Source organism: Amblyomma maculatum, chromosome 2 (assembly GCF_055883805.1).
Source record: "Amblyomma maculatum isolate TAMU_Amacu chromosome 2, ASM5588380v1, whole genome shotgun sequence".
Taxonomy (NCBI): Eukaryota; Metazoa; Arthropoda; class Arachnida; order Ixodida; family Ixodidae; genus Amblyomma; species Amblyomma maculatum.
Window position 1 is genome coordinate 12,908,393 of NC_139345.1, and position 14,781 is coordinate 12,923,173.

Genomic DNA, 14,781 nt, shown 5'->3' on the forward strand with positions numbered 1-14,781 from the left:
GTGTTTTTTGGGAATAAAGCCACCTGGACCAAATTTTCAATGGGAAAGGTGCATGGGTCAAAATTGCTTATTGGTGTCCTCGCAAGTTTCTTATACGCATGATAATTTTGATCATGTTACTGTTACAACAAACGGCAAACAATTTTGCGGTCTTGAAAGGTAGTCATACGTTTCTGTATTTACTCCTTTAGGTATGTGGATAAGAAACAGGGCTTTTTGCTTGGATCTATTTTTGCTGTATGCTTCGCTATCTAAAGGGTTCGGCGTAGAAGCTAAGTGAAGCGGTCAGCGACTACAGGCACATTGATGTAAACGTCTCCGTGGGACTATTAAAAGCACCAGCCCAACCATGCGCTCCTCGGACATCCAGAGTGCAAGTAGTTTTTTAGTAATGTTATTGTTAAATATGTTCTTTCTGCGCTGACAGTATAGTCACTGGAAAGGTTACTGGACTGTGCAGCAATTTGAACACATTTGAATGGAACCTGCAGCGCAACGAGAGAGGGCATATGCGTGTTAATTTGCTGGGGTTCTGGCTTGCTGCCTTTTGCCAACTTTGCGCACCATATTGAGCGCGAGAGCCACGGTTGGAACGAAAGGGGTCGAGCAAGTAGGATCACGTGACTTTTCTTAGTGCTGAAGTCACATGATCCTACTGCTATTAAATAAATAAATAAACGTAATATAAACTTGCAACTTAAACTCCCCAGGAGAGCATACTACAGCTGCAGTACAACGCGCTTCTCACTTAATTCGTCACACGGGCGCTTCCGAGAGGTGGCGCCACATTCCTAAAGCAGCGTTCGCTTCCCTGCCCTGTGCAAAAACGATCTGGAGATGTTCTATTCCTTTCAATCGATCCTCTTGCAATGATAATATTGTGGATGGTACAGTTACAGAAAAATTGTCTCTTTTTTTCTCTCGAAGCTTTGGTGCATGGTTAGGCAAAAAACATCGCAACAAGGGAGACAAGAGAGATGGGACCAGCGCTTCTCTCTTGTCTCCGCTGTTGCGCTGTTTTTAATGCGAAAGCATTACTTCGCTATGTTCACAGATTTTTGTCCGCAGAACGTGTCCGCACACCGTGTCCGCAAAATCGTGTCCGCAGCAGTTGTGACTGAGTAATTGAGAAGTGGTAGAGGTTATTGGGTGGTGTCAATCGATAGAAGGTGGCGTAATGTGTTCGAAAAATAATTATGCCAATACGTTAATTACGGAATTAATTAGAGTAAGTGGTTCACATGAAGGAAAGGCGCAGTATCTGTCACACTTGTTTTGTGGACACCTGAACCGGCCGCAAGGGAAGGGAGGAAGGTGGGAGTGAAAGCGGAAAGAGAGAAAGGGCTGCTATAGTATAGAGAGGTCAAGGATGTGACGTTCCGCAACCGGACGTAGAACCGAAAAAGGGCATAGGAAGGACTTGGCTTGCAATTTGAAAGTTGCAAAGACTAAAATGGGTAAGCAAGAAATATAGGGATTCTCTTTTATTTACTCATTTTAGTCTTCCCCACTTTCAAATTGCGCGCCAATTACCCATCTTTCGCTTTTGTGTCACGTGGGGTGTGACGTCACAGCGTCACGTGGATAAGATGTGGCTACCGCCACGCTACGCCGACCGCTTCAGTTGGTAGCCCAGCTCTCACTGTGTCACGTGGGGTGTGACATCACAGAGTCGAGTGGGACGTACGTGGATACCGCCGCGCTACGCTGAAGGCTCGAAATGATGGGGCTGGGACAGGTAGTTCACTGCCGCTTGCGGCGGGGACTAGCCTGTCCGAATTTTTATCTGTTGTAGGCCGTCATTGCACCCGCCGCCGCTTCGGTGGTGGACGTGGCTGTTGTTGCGGCGCGCGTCTTTCTCTCCCTCTTCCTTTTCTTTCTTCTCTATATTCTCTTCTATCTGCACGAGGCAGCGGAGGTGACTCAGCTACAGAGCCAGTAGCAGGCCCGTGCATTTGCTATTCCCTCTTCCTACAGCCACAACAACAAGGCTCGAAACCTAGAGTAAAAAAAAGTAAAAAAAAAACTGATTGATTTATTTATAGGAAGGGAAAAGGCGCGATAACTGTCTCACGTTTTCTGTGCGCACCGAAACCGCGCCGTAATAGCATAATTAGAACAGCATACAAAGCGGCCCTTAGCTTACCAGTATACGCTAACTCAGATCGACTACTGCAGTTAGGAATTTTTAACACACTATCTGAACTAATTGAAGCCCATAAGACAGCACAAGTGACCCGCCTGTCACGCAGCCTTGCGGGACGCGTAATTCTCGACAAGCTCCACATCCACCCCACTGAGGAGGTGTGCGCAACATCCCATTTATCGGCTGACATAACTAGTAGACTAGTTGTTAAACCAATAGCCAAAAACATGCTACCAGGTAGACATGATGCCCGCAGGAAGACAAGGGCACAGACCCTTGAGAAACAGTACGAGGACGATCCACAAGCAGTGTACGTGGATGCAGCTCAGCACATCAAAAACGGAGCATACGTGGCATGTATGGCCACTCCAAAGTCAACCTTCATTAACGCTATAACATTTCATGCTAGCTCCATATGCGAGGCAGAGGAAGTAGCTATCGCACTGGCCATCGCGGATCCCCACACCAAAACTATTCTAAGCGACTCAAAAAGCGCCGTTCAAAATTTCGCCAAAAATTCTGTAAGCGCACTCGCGGCGCGAATTCTGCGCAACCGATCTCTCAATCACAACATCAATCTCGTATGGGTTCCGGCTCACGCGGGTAACTCCGGAAACGAAGGGGTCGACCGTCTAGCCCGAGGCTTAACCAACCGGGAGACGGGAGATCTATCGGGAACGGACGCGCCTGTGGAGGCACCGCGCACATACGCGGAGGTAACAAACTTTTATCGCGAGCTAAGATGCACGTACCCCGCCCCTCACCCCGACCTCGACCGGGCGCAAGCCACGACACTCAGACGCCTACAAACAAAGGCCATTCTTAGCCCCTACCGACTATCGTTAATTACAAACGGAGAATTCAACCCTGCATGCCGGCACTGCGGTGACGGGACGCAGGCCACTCAAGACCATATACTGTGGGAATGCGCCAGCAATCCCCCTCCAAAGACACTCTTGCCAGCTCCCTCAGCGGAGGAATGGGACAAGCTGTTGGCCAGCCCAAGGAAAACTACGCAACTGGCCCTCGTCACGCGAGCTCAAGAGGTCGCTCCCGACTGGAGGCCACCCTAGACTCGCCCCAGCCCGAAATAATTCCTTTCATTTCGTGGCAATAAAAGTTGTTACCACCAGGGAAGGGAGGAAGATGGGAGTGAAAGTGGAAAGAGAGAAAGAGGAGCCGCAGTGGAGGGCTACGGAGTAATTTCGACCACCTGGGGATCTTTAACGTGAGCTGACATCGCACAGCACACGGACGTCTCTTCGTTTCGCCTCCATCGAAACGCAGCAGCCGAGGTCGGGTTCGAACCCGGGTACTCCGGCACAGTAGTCGGGCGTTTTACCACTGCACCACCCCGGCGGGGCAAAAAAAAAATATTGCTCTCGCCATAAAAGAAGAGGGAGAAAGACGCGCGTTGCAGCAGCCATCGCCTACCACCGAAACGGTAGCGGGTGCAATGACAGCCTACAACAGATAAAAATGCGGTGGCAGGCTAGCGGTGGCTGCTCCTGGCTCTGATGGGGCTGGACAGTCGGTCACCGCCGCTTTCGGCCGGGAATATCCTGCCACCGAATTTTTATCTGTTGTAGGCCGTCATTGCACCCGCCACCGCTTTGGTGGTGGACGACGGCTGTTGCGGCGTGCGTCTTTCTCTCCCTCTTCTTTTTCTTTCTTCTCTATTTTCTCTCCTTATAAATCAATCAATCAACACTGTTGCAGCGAAGGTGGCTCAGCTACAAAGCCAGTAGCAGGCCTGTGCATTTTAGTTTCCTTCTTCCTACAGCCACAACAACGCCGCAAGCGGCAGTGACCTACCAGTCCCATGCACCGTTAGGCCAGGAGCAGCTACCCTTACCCAATGTCAGTGCACGTTAAAGATCCCCAGATGGTCGAAATTACTTCGCGCAGCCCGCCCCGCCGTGGTGGTACAGTGGTAAGACGCCCGACTACTGTCCGGAATTCCCGGGTTCGAACCCGATCTCGGCGGCTGCGTTTCGATGGAGGCGAAACGAAGAGGCGTCCGTGTACTGTGCGATGTCAGCGCACGTTAAAGATCCCCAGGTGGTCGAAATTACTCCGTAGCCCTCCACTACGGCTTCTCTTTCTCTCTTTCCACTTTAACTCCCACCTTCCTCCCTTCCCTGACGGCGCGGTTCAGGTGTCCACAGAAAAAGAGTGAGACAGATACTGCGCCTTTTCTTTCCTGTGAACCAATTATTATTATTAACCCCATCATCTTCCATTCTCTTACGGCGCGCTTCAAGAGCGTCCACATAGAGAGTGTGATACTGCGCCTTTTCTTTCCGGCAGACCAGTCTAATTTAATTTCCAGAAGCCGGCGTCACCATCGTTGGTCAGCGTTCACGCAGGGGAGGCAGAGGAGGTGGTGAAAGGTCTATTCCTGGCCCTACGGGGCTGGGACGGTATGTCAACGCCGGTTGCGGCTGGGGCTACCCAGCCACAAAAATTTTTATATGTTGTAGGCCGTCATTGCACCCGTCACCGCTTAGGTGGTGGACGACGGCTGTTGCGGTGCGCTCTCCCTCTCCTTTTTCTTTCTTCTCTGCTTTCTCTTTTCTGTCCGAGAAAGTAGAAAAGGAGGCGAAACGAAGAGGCGTCCGTGTGCTGTGCGATGTCAGCGCACGTTAAAGATTCCCAGGTGGTAAAAAACTCCGCAGCCCTCCAGTACGGCTGCTCTTTCTCTCTTTCCACTTTCACTCCCACCTTCCTCCCTTCCCTTACGGCACGGTTGAGGTGTCCACAGAAAACAAGTGAGACAGTTACCGCGCCTTTCCCTTCCTATAAATAAATCAGTTTTTTTAAGTAGAAAAGTGTTCTGTGCACGTTAAAGATCCCCAGGTGGTCGAAATTACTCCGTATCCCTCCACTACGGCTAATCTTTCTACTTTCTCTCCGACCTTCCTCCCTTAATTCCCTTACGGCGCGGTTGAGGTGTCCACAGAAAACAAGTGAGACAGTTACCGCGCCTTTCCCTTCCTATAAATCAATCAATCTGTTCTGTCCGCACGAGGCATCGGAAGGGGGCGAGGTGGAGGTGGTGAAGGGTGGCAGTTCCTGGCCCTAAGAAGCTGGGACGGCTGTCATTGCACCCGCCACTGCTTCGGTGGTGGAGTTGACCGAGCTTTAAGGAGAATACTCTAATAAAATATTGCTAATAAATATAATAAAATGCTAATAAAATAGCATGCTCGAGAACCCTGAATTAGAATAAAAGCAAGTATAACGCAATTGCCTTGGTGACTTGTGACGCGGTACGAGTCCTATATTAACGAGGCAACATCATTATTTTCATCGCTTTCACCCACATCAGCACAGCGTCACGACCGCCATTTCCCTATACCAAGCACTTAAGTCATAGCTAACTAGCATATTTGCTGATCAACGTATACATCGTGTTATACGAACGTAGGTCACTCTGATTTTTCAACGCCTTTTTTTTTTTTCTTTTTTGTCTATCCAATTTTGGAAGGTTGACTTATTATTAATCGGTTTATAATCGTGTAAATACATGTATGTCCGGTCCGCTCTGGTCTCTTCTCATCGAAAATGACGGCGTATGATACACTTCACTGTTCCAGTACTGGAAATTGTACGCAAGGCTTAGACTGTGCATCTTTGCGATTGAAAACCGATTACGTGCCAACCATGCTGTAGACGTCGTTTCTGTTTTGCACACCGCTTTCTTATAAATGCCCCTGTTATCATATCTACTTCACACTCACTGCTTGCCAAGAACAGAACTTCCACCATTGGCGTGTATATAATGTATGCGCCATCGTTTCGCATTGCTGACGCGTGTGTGGAATATGTATACATGAAACGCTACACTTTTCGGACAGCGGCCGTCTATCGCTCAGAACTTACCCGCTGGTAGAAAGCGGGGTAAAACTGGCTCGTCCTGCGAGCTGCTGGCAACCTTGACAAATCGTACGTCCGGCAACTCAGACGAAACAAACCGCCATCGATCGGCCTTGAGAGCGAAGCCATGGCGAGACAATCGTGTGCGAGCTAAGTCCGTTGCAGCTCAGAGCGGTTGCATGCACGTGTGTACTTACGTGCAGCAGCTGCGCGTTACGCTGCCTGGACCTGTGCCATCTACGAGCGCGTGCTCTATTCTGACGAGTGGCGCTGGCGGCGCCCCGCGATGACGGAAGACCGGCTGTCATTGATTCGCCTCACGTTTTACTACCGACGGCTGCGGAGTCATATGTATGCAAGCAAGGACGGGGAGCCACCTCTTGCGTAGCCATTCACACTTCTCAAGAACTATGAAAGAACGGATGCCGTTTGCGGAACACTGGTCTTATCGCACCAGAGAAGTTTGCGCACCTGCCTCACCCGAGGCTAAACCCAAAGGCGGTTGAGTTCGGTATTTGCGGGGACATTCCGAATCAAAGATCTAAAAATGGCGTCACTTTTACTACATTAGTAAGGCAGTATTGTGAACGGCCTCATTAGATCGTTAAAAACAGCTTTGAGACTATCACCGGCTTGGCTTTATATCTCAGCTGTTGTGTTCAGACAGCGTAGGTATTGTGTTGCTGGCGAGGAGCCGTGTCACAAAACTCACGCCGCCAACTATCGCTGAATGAACAGAATCATTATATACGATGCTCCTCTTCGTGGTACGGCTGACGTCCAAATGAAGCCGTCGCGCCAGTACGCTTTCCAGCGAACGCGATTTCGTAAATAGCAGCGCGCGCGCTCGCGCTACACTCGCGCGTCGGGACAAAAACAAGCTGAGGCGCGCGAACGTGCGCGATGTGGGTGGAGGCTTCCTCGCACTTTGCCTGACGTCACGGTAGGCGGAGCCTCCCGTTGGCGACTCGCCTCCCCGGGGGCGTGGTCCCAGCGGCCGCGGCGATAGCGACCGCCGCGGGGAGGCGACGAAGCTGCTGCGCGCGGCGCTCCGGGGAGCAGCAGCATCCGTGCGCCACTCAGTGTGTGAGAGTCACCCCGCAGCGCGCGCGCGCTCGACGACGATGTTCGCGGGAGCAGCATGATGGAAAGCGGCAGCCTGGGCCGGCCGCGCACGGCGGCGGCGGCCGCCGCTGCAGCCGCCGCGGCTGCCGCGCGGCTCGACCCTTTCGACCAGGACCTGGGCGCAGCTGAGGCGCCGCACTTCCAGAATGGATTCACTATGCACGCGCACCACCCTCATGCGGCAGCCGGCTACACGGCCGCCGTGGCCAGGGACTTCCTGCTGCGCGGAGCCACCGAGTTGGCGCCTCCGCCCCCGCACCATCACCATCACCACCACCACGCGACGGCCGCCGACGGCATGTTCGTGCATCATCACCATGCAGCGGCGCAGGACTTGTACTCTTCGCGGCTCCCGCTGACGGCGGCCGACGTGTACAGGGGCGAAGCGTTCCAGACGCGGCCTGAACCCGTGTACGCGACCGCGATGGGCGGCCACCCGCACGGCGCCTTCTTCCGCTACATGCGACAGCCGGTCAAGCAGGAGCTGACCTGCATGTGGGTGGAGCCGCCCGCAATCCACCATCATCACCACCCGCACCACGCGCAGCTGAGCGATTCCAGCCCGCGCAAGCCGTGCGGCAAGAGCTTCTCGTCCATGCACGAAATCGTGACGCATCTGACGGTGGAGCACGTGGGGGGACCCGAGTGCACCAACCACGCCTGCTTCTGGCAGGACTGCGCTCGCAACGGCCGCCCCTTCAAGGCCAAGTACAAGTTGGTCAACCACATACGCGTGCACACCGGCGAGAAGCCGTTCCCCTGCCCGTTCCCAGGCTGCGGCAAGGTGTTCGCGCGCTCCGAGAACCTCAAGATACACAAGCGAACGCACACAGGTCAGTCGCCGGCTGCGCCCGCGTGGTGTGTGCATGCATGTTTATGCGATTTCAGAACACGCGGGACAACCATCATCACGCGCAGCTTTCAGTATACCGGCGTTTATTTTTCGCCGCCTAATCAATACGTATTCAACATCGAAAATTTTTTCATCTAACCTGCGGAAACAATAACTAGTGCTCAGATCGCATTTTGAAAGTGTACTCGTGTAAGTATATATGGTGCACCAACTAAATAACAACATTTTTTTTTAACTTTTCCTTCTTGTTATTTCGTCACATTTGTCATTAGGAAGTTTACGCAACCCACAATACCGGCAGTGAAAGGCAGGGTGATGTTTATTTATTTTTTATCGCTACGCATTAGCGTTTGCCGTTTCGCACCTCAATGCCTGCAGCTGGCTTTAAACAGTTGAACCACTAGAAGCACCCTTGTATGCGCTCGTTCTGTTTTCGCAATGGCTCCGTCAGCGAGGGGTATAAGAGACCACTCATCTACACTCACGTTCACTATTTACGAGAAGCAGGAGGGGTAGGGAAAAATAAACCTTTTCTTCCTTAAACTGAGGTCAGATCCCCACTTCTGGAGGTCCACGGGGTATACATTTCGAAAACTCGCTTGAGTTGACAGCCTAAACACATATATATATATATATATATATATATATATATATATATATATATATATATATATATATATATATATATATATATATATATACTCTTGAGACACACAGACATATATATACAGGCTATATATAATCTATATACTTCAATGAGACACGGACCTTTTTACCAACATTTTTTCTTTTCCTAACGGTGATCATGTCAATTTTTAATTATCGTTTCTAATCGATTTTAATGACATATACATATACCAAAACGGTCGCAATGTTGAAGCTGCAATTGTACACGAAAGGTTTTCCGTGCCAACTCCTTTTTGCGAATATGCGCTGAAACTGAACTGTATACTTCCACTCCATAGGCGCGACTTCGCTCCGTGCACTGGACTTGCACGATATGCGCTCACTTGACTTGCGTTGTCGTCGGATCTCACCTTGCGCAGCGCATCGTCGCCAACCCGCCAATTTGCGAGGCAGCCGCGCGTGCTCGCCCAGTCCTGATAAACGATGTCCTGACGGGTTCGCGTCTCACCGCACGACACTGTCGACGTTAACGATCGGCTCCCGAGACAGACTCCGGTTGTTTGTGCACGTCTATCCGCACGCAGTAAAGGTTTGTAGAAGAAGACCATGAACGAGATGTGGCCAAGTATAAACGGCTAATGAGGGCTTCATGGCGTCGTAAAAAGCTTGGTCAGTTTTGATCTTGAAGAACCATCGAAAAACCGCCACTCTTTCGCTTAGCGCGATCGTTGCTATTATAGACTATGCGTGCCGTCATGTAAATACTCTTACCACAGGCGCGATTAGTTCGCTTCATTGACAGCGCGGTGATCATATATACGGGCTCTTGACAATATCCCTGACATATGATTAAAACACCGCGGGAAGTATGTTGAAAGCTGCAGCTTCTGAATAAGACATCATTGCAAGTCAAATCAGAACATGCATGCTGTGCTTGCACACTGGATCACGTTGTGAAACATTTGACTTACACGTATATTATAGAAACTCTCATTAGTACTCGATGTATTTAGCAGGCTCATGATGTAATATAATCAAGAAATCGATAGCTGTTTTGTAAAAAGAAAACAGTCATACTTATTCTATAATCTTTGTCTGTATTTATTCGTGTGATAGCCATACTTGCGAAAGCGTGCGTCGTATACTTCCAAGTCGCTATTTCTAACCGGTGCTTCCCCGGCCTTTGCACAAGTATTTAACTGCATGCGCCCGTTTGTTATAACATATTTCTGGCCGGGGCTTGAGATGTCGTTGGAGGAAAGGACGCGCTTCATAGAAGGTTTGGGGGTTTGCTTTTGATTTATGCTGAGTTTATATTAGCATGAACATATCTTATGAAAACATTTATAAATTTATAACTTTTACAATGCACAGCAGCGCATAGCGCGGTTCCTATTTGTGTCGGTTACATCGTCATGCACTTGTGATACTGGACATTTTATTTCGAGAAAAAAAAAAAAAGAAAACAGAACGCCCCGTGGGCTCGTAAAAAATTGTTATATAGATACCGCGTCGACATGTCACGACAGTGATTCAACTCGGTGTGGTGAATGACATGCACCTAGCTATTAAAGGTGGGGATGATTGCACCGGGAAAAAGCAGGTATATGCAGAGCTACAAATGGTATATATTCGATGTTGATATATCTAAAGTATTATTTAATGTCCAGCGGATCTTTTTGATTTTAGTCTCACTGTATAGGAGGCACGTTATACGTTCTTTTTGCCTGAAGCGGAAACAGTTTCCATATTTTCCTCGTTAACGATACGACGTAACTGATTCACTAGTCCACTTGAGTCCTTCAGACCACCTTTTCTTTGGGGACTTCGCACTGGTCGACTATTTAGTAAAGACTTCTTATAAATTTCCCGCAGATGGCAACACGCATGATAAAATGTGCTTTAGACGAATCATCTTCCGCTCGGCAATTCGAATACATGTGTAAATTTCTCCGTCCATGAAGGCATTCCGAATCACTGAATATATCTAAATACGATAAAGCCGTATTATGCGCACAGGTCATTCTCTTTGCATAACTATATGCGCTCTTTAGAAAGAGCTTATGAAAGCCATGATGTAAGCCCGCGGCGCCCCCGGGGCGGCATGAGTGCCGCTTTCATTACAGCTGTTATAGCAACGTAATATGATTATATAGAAAATGGGTTACGTTTCAATACTTGCAAGGAATTACATACCAAATTATGGTATTAATAGTCAGGGTACTTAGTACACGTAACGTTTTGACAATGACAGCCTCAGACAGACGAGAACGGTGCTATCCATGTTGATATTTCCGGCTTTAATTAAGTCGGAAACCCTTAGAAGGCGGTCGGCATCAACTGATCAAGGCGTATACGTGCATCACTTAGCTATTTATCTTTAGAAAAGGTGATCTTTCCCGCGAGGCTATTGAATTCACCACATGCGTGACTGAACGACATCTTAGAGCACCTATACATTCAATTCGGAGTCTATATATATAGTTGTGGTGTGTATATATCATTCCGGCCATTATTGACGACATTAAGTCTGCTGCTTCTATGCTGCAAATGCTGTGCAAGTGAAATGTCAAGAGTCCCAATCAAGACGTCTATAGCTGTAGACGTGTATTTCCAGACATGGGAGCCCGTTGCGTTCTGTTTAGATTTCTTGATACAAAGACACTGCGATTTCTTCCCTGGCAACACCGTTCTTCCCGTTTGTTTTCCGACACGATCACTGAGCTAGTGCCGAGAGTACATGTTGTTGTTGCCCTGATAAAAATGGCACATCGGCCATGAACAGGCGGCGAGTACATACACGTTTACTCGAATATAAAACGCCCTTGTCCTCTTAAAAGCCAAGCAATAAAACTGCCTTGTCGAAGGCATGGGTGCACTTCATGTATGGCAGAGCCCGACATGCATGACAACAGACTATGTTTGTTATTATTATATAGAAAGCCCCAATAACACTGATAATTAATAAAGCCATGCCTAGTCACCAACATTGATATCATGTTCCTTTTGTATAGATAAAGTTATTACTATTGTTCGTTATTGTTACCAGCGCCACTACACGTTCTTTCACCTTCTGTTGCCTATAATTTCCTGCAGTCCATATTTACGCCATAGTAGCCAACTTTCTGTAAATTCGGAGCGGACAAAGAGGGGAAATTGATAGAGCAATTCAATAATGATAAATAAGAGACATTAGGCTCTGATTCTCACACGGTAACAACATGACGTTATAGTGCGCGACGACTCTATTTTTCATCTGATCTAAGTTGAACAAAATATAAATACGTAAACCACGCTTATGCCGGCCTGCCTAATTCTCCGACGCAAACATTCATATCGGTGTCATATCGGTGCAATAGACAAGCAACGAAAAATCCATTCTATACACCCAGAAACCAGTCTGTTCATAAGTTCTGTTTTGTACACAAATGCCTGCTTATCTGACTTTGTGAGAAAAAAGTGCTGAATAAAAGAATTGGATTTAAGTTGCGAGGAATTAAAGGGAATAATGCGTCTGCAAACATAAACTGTTCAGATAGACAGAAAAAAAAAAAGCTATAGCTTTTCATCTTTGTGCATATTTGGGATCGTGGTCGTTGGCTGCATTCTAATAAGGTGTTCCCTTGTATAGTAATAGCCTGTAGCCGTATACATGAAGCTCAAATAACGGCAGGTGCTCCGCATATACCGCGTTCAGAACGCTCCCTTTAATTCGGTAATTAACAAGCGCTCCTCGAACCGTATACAGATAAGAGAACTGCATGACACCTGTCGCCAGTCGTTGCCCACTAAGCCACTTGCAAACTGCCCCCGCGTATTCCGTGAAGTTTAAAAGAAAAAGGCAAACAGAGTCAAGACAACTGCAATGTGGTCCTCCATATACGCATGGGCCCTCCCGTATCGGCCGCTCCATCAGGTTCCGAGTGCACCGCTCGCATTCCACGACAGGGGTTCAGGGGGCCGACCGCGCAGGACATCGACACAAAGAGAGCCCGCACTGAAGCCGCGGCTTATCGTCCTCAGACACGCGCTGCCGCTTAATCCGCTCGTAGAACCAGCTGACAACGAGCAGCCCGCGTGCCGACGACGAATCGCTCGGTGGCCGCTTCGAAGCCGCGTCGCTCGCATTTACATACTGTGTGCGCGCGCGCGCGCGCGTGTGTGTGTGTGTGTGTGTGTGTGTGTGTGTGTGTGTGTGTGTGTGTGTGTGTGTGTGTGTGTGTGTGTGTGTGTGTGTGCGTGCGTGCGTGTACACGCACCCGATGGTGTGCGTGCTCACACTGTGGACGAGAACGGCCGGGCAATATATGGCAAGCTCTCAACTTGTACATTTCCGAAACGCCGCTGCATCTCTGTGATGTCGACACGAAGTAGTCGGATGATTATGAGTGTAGAAAAGCCATAATAGTAAATGTATTGTGCATGTGCAGTGGAGAGGGACACTTCGACAGCGCCATATACGCTGGTTTAACCCTTTGACGGTCACGCTTTTTTTTTCTTTTTGCGCAAAGCGTGCCTTCAAGACCGATTCTGTAGTGGCGTTTCGAAGTAAAATTAAAGAATAAATTTCGAGGAAAAAAAGACGCTCGGCATTTCAGTGCAATTGAGCACCGCATCGCGCTCGTTTCTACAATGTCGCGGGCATGTCGAGCTGAGAGTATATATATAGGAACTGTTTATGTTATACTTCTGCAATAACGGGATATGACTCCCTAATTCAGATGTAGCACTTGGTAAGTGCTACCTATCAAGTAAAAAAAAAAACACATCCCTGCTGTCGCTTGACGATTGCAAAGCGCTCCCTGTTGGCCGTAATAAAACGACAGCGTGTAACAGACCATTTCGAACTAAATGCAGCAAACAAATCATAGAGCGACTAGACCCCTTGATTGCCGGTATATGAGGCGAAACGCAAGTCAAGCCTACACTCACGCAAAGAAACCGGAACTATAGGCGCGTGCAGGATGGTAAACAGCTCGCAGCTGTGCACAGGGCTGGACTTCGCACTTTTTCTTCTACGGAAGGGCTATTATAACTATGAACGGATGAAGAAATCTCCCATAAGAACGCTCTTCCAGTATGTAACGGTATTTTAAACACACGACACGGCAGCCGGCGTACATGTAAGGCAGCTATCACGTGGGACATATACTTGCCGCGGTATGTGCGGCAGCGACCGTCAAAGGGTTAAAAGAAATTACAGATAGGAGGAGGGGAGTCCGAGCGAAAATTTGCGTAAGAAAGTCGGAATCGGAAAGTGCGTCGGAATCACGGAAATCTACGGAGCTGCACTTCCTTTTTTAAGTGTCAGATAGTGTTTGGCCCCGCGATGTCCTGCATATTCCTTCCCATGTCCTTTTCTTCTATGTAGCGCTGAATAATTCGGTATGAAACCATGCTTCACCAACTATCCCAGCAACGTGTTTTGTTTTTGACCCCGATCCTTCAGCACTAACGTGCGATGCCACCCTTTGATATGAAATAATCCGAACTGCAAAGTTGGAATATTGTACTGCTTGTTTGCTAACGGCGTGCGCCCGTTATGAATTGAAAACATAACTCGCAGAATGCGTCGAATCACGAATATATATATATACTTTAGCTGGAGGAGCAAGAAATTCCGAGGGACATTTTAATCAATCAATCATTTATTTCAATGAAATGTACAAATTGCAAAAAAATGTTGGGCCAATAGCCGAAGCTAGTTTAGGCTAGTGTCATACATACATACATACATACATACATACATACATACATACATACATACATACATACATACATACATACATACATACATACATACATACATACATACATATACACACAGCAGTGGACATGCAGCTAAAGGACATGTAACAAATGCTTTGAGACTTATACACACGCAAACGTAGCAATCAAGGAGCACAGAACGTAAAGTACAAAAAAAAACATAAAATACATAACAGCGTAGAAATGAAAAGCAGGCATGTACATACACAAATTATTTTATGCTACTTGCATAACTGAGAGATTACGGTATGCGATTCTCTATCTGAGGAAAATGAATGCAACCAGCTATGCGATGCAACGCCGCCTGCATGCTGCGCTGATGCGAATTATACTCGCGAGTTCGGTGACGCCATCGTTGTCGGCGCAGTTTGTCCCTCTACCG

At 48.3% G+C, this 14,781-nt stretch overlaps 1 protein-coding gene across 1 annotated transcript in view; it reads left to right on the forward strand.

The window, feature by feature from the left end:
• Window positions 1–7,090: 7,090 nt before the first annotated feature.
• LOC146197961 (zinc finger protein ZIC 5-like) overlaps window positions 7,091–14,781 on the forward strand; it is an 81,944-nt gene continuing 74,253 nt past the window's right edge. Inside the window, exon 1 of the mRNA XM_084593245.1 lies at window positions 7,091–7,983. Within this exon, the coding sequence (XP_084449371.1) occupies window positions 7,167–7,983 (817 nt within the window). The 5' untranslated portion in view covers window positions 7,091–7,166. The remainder of the gene's footprint in view (window positions 7,984–14,781) is intronic.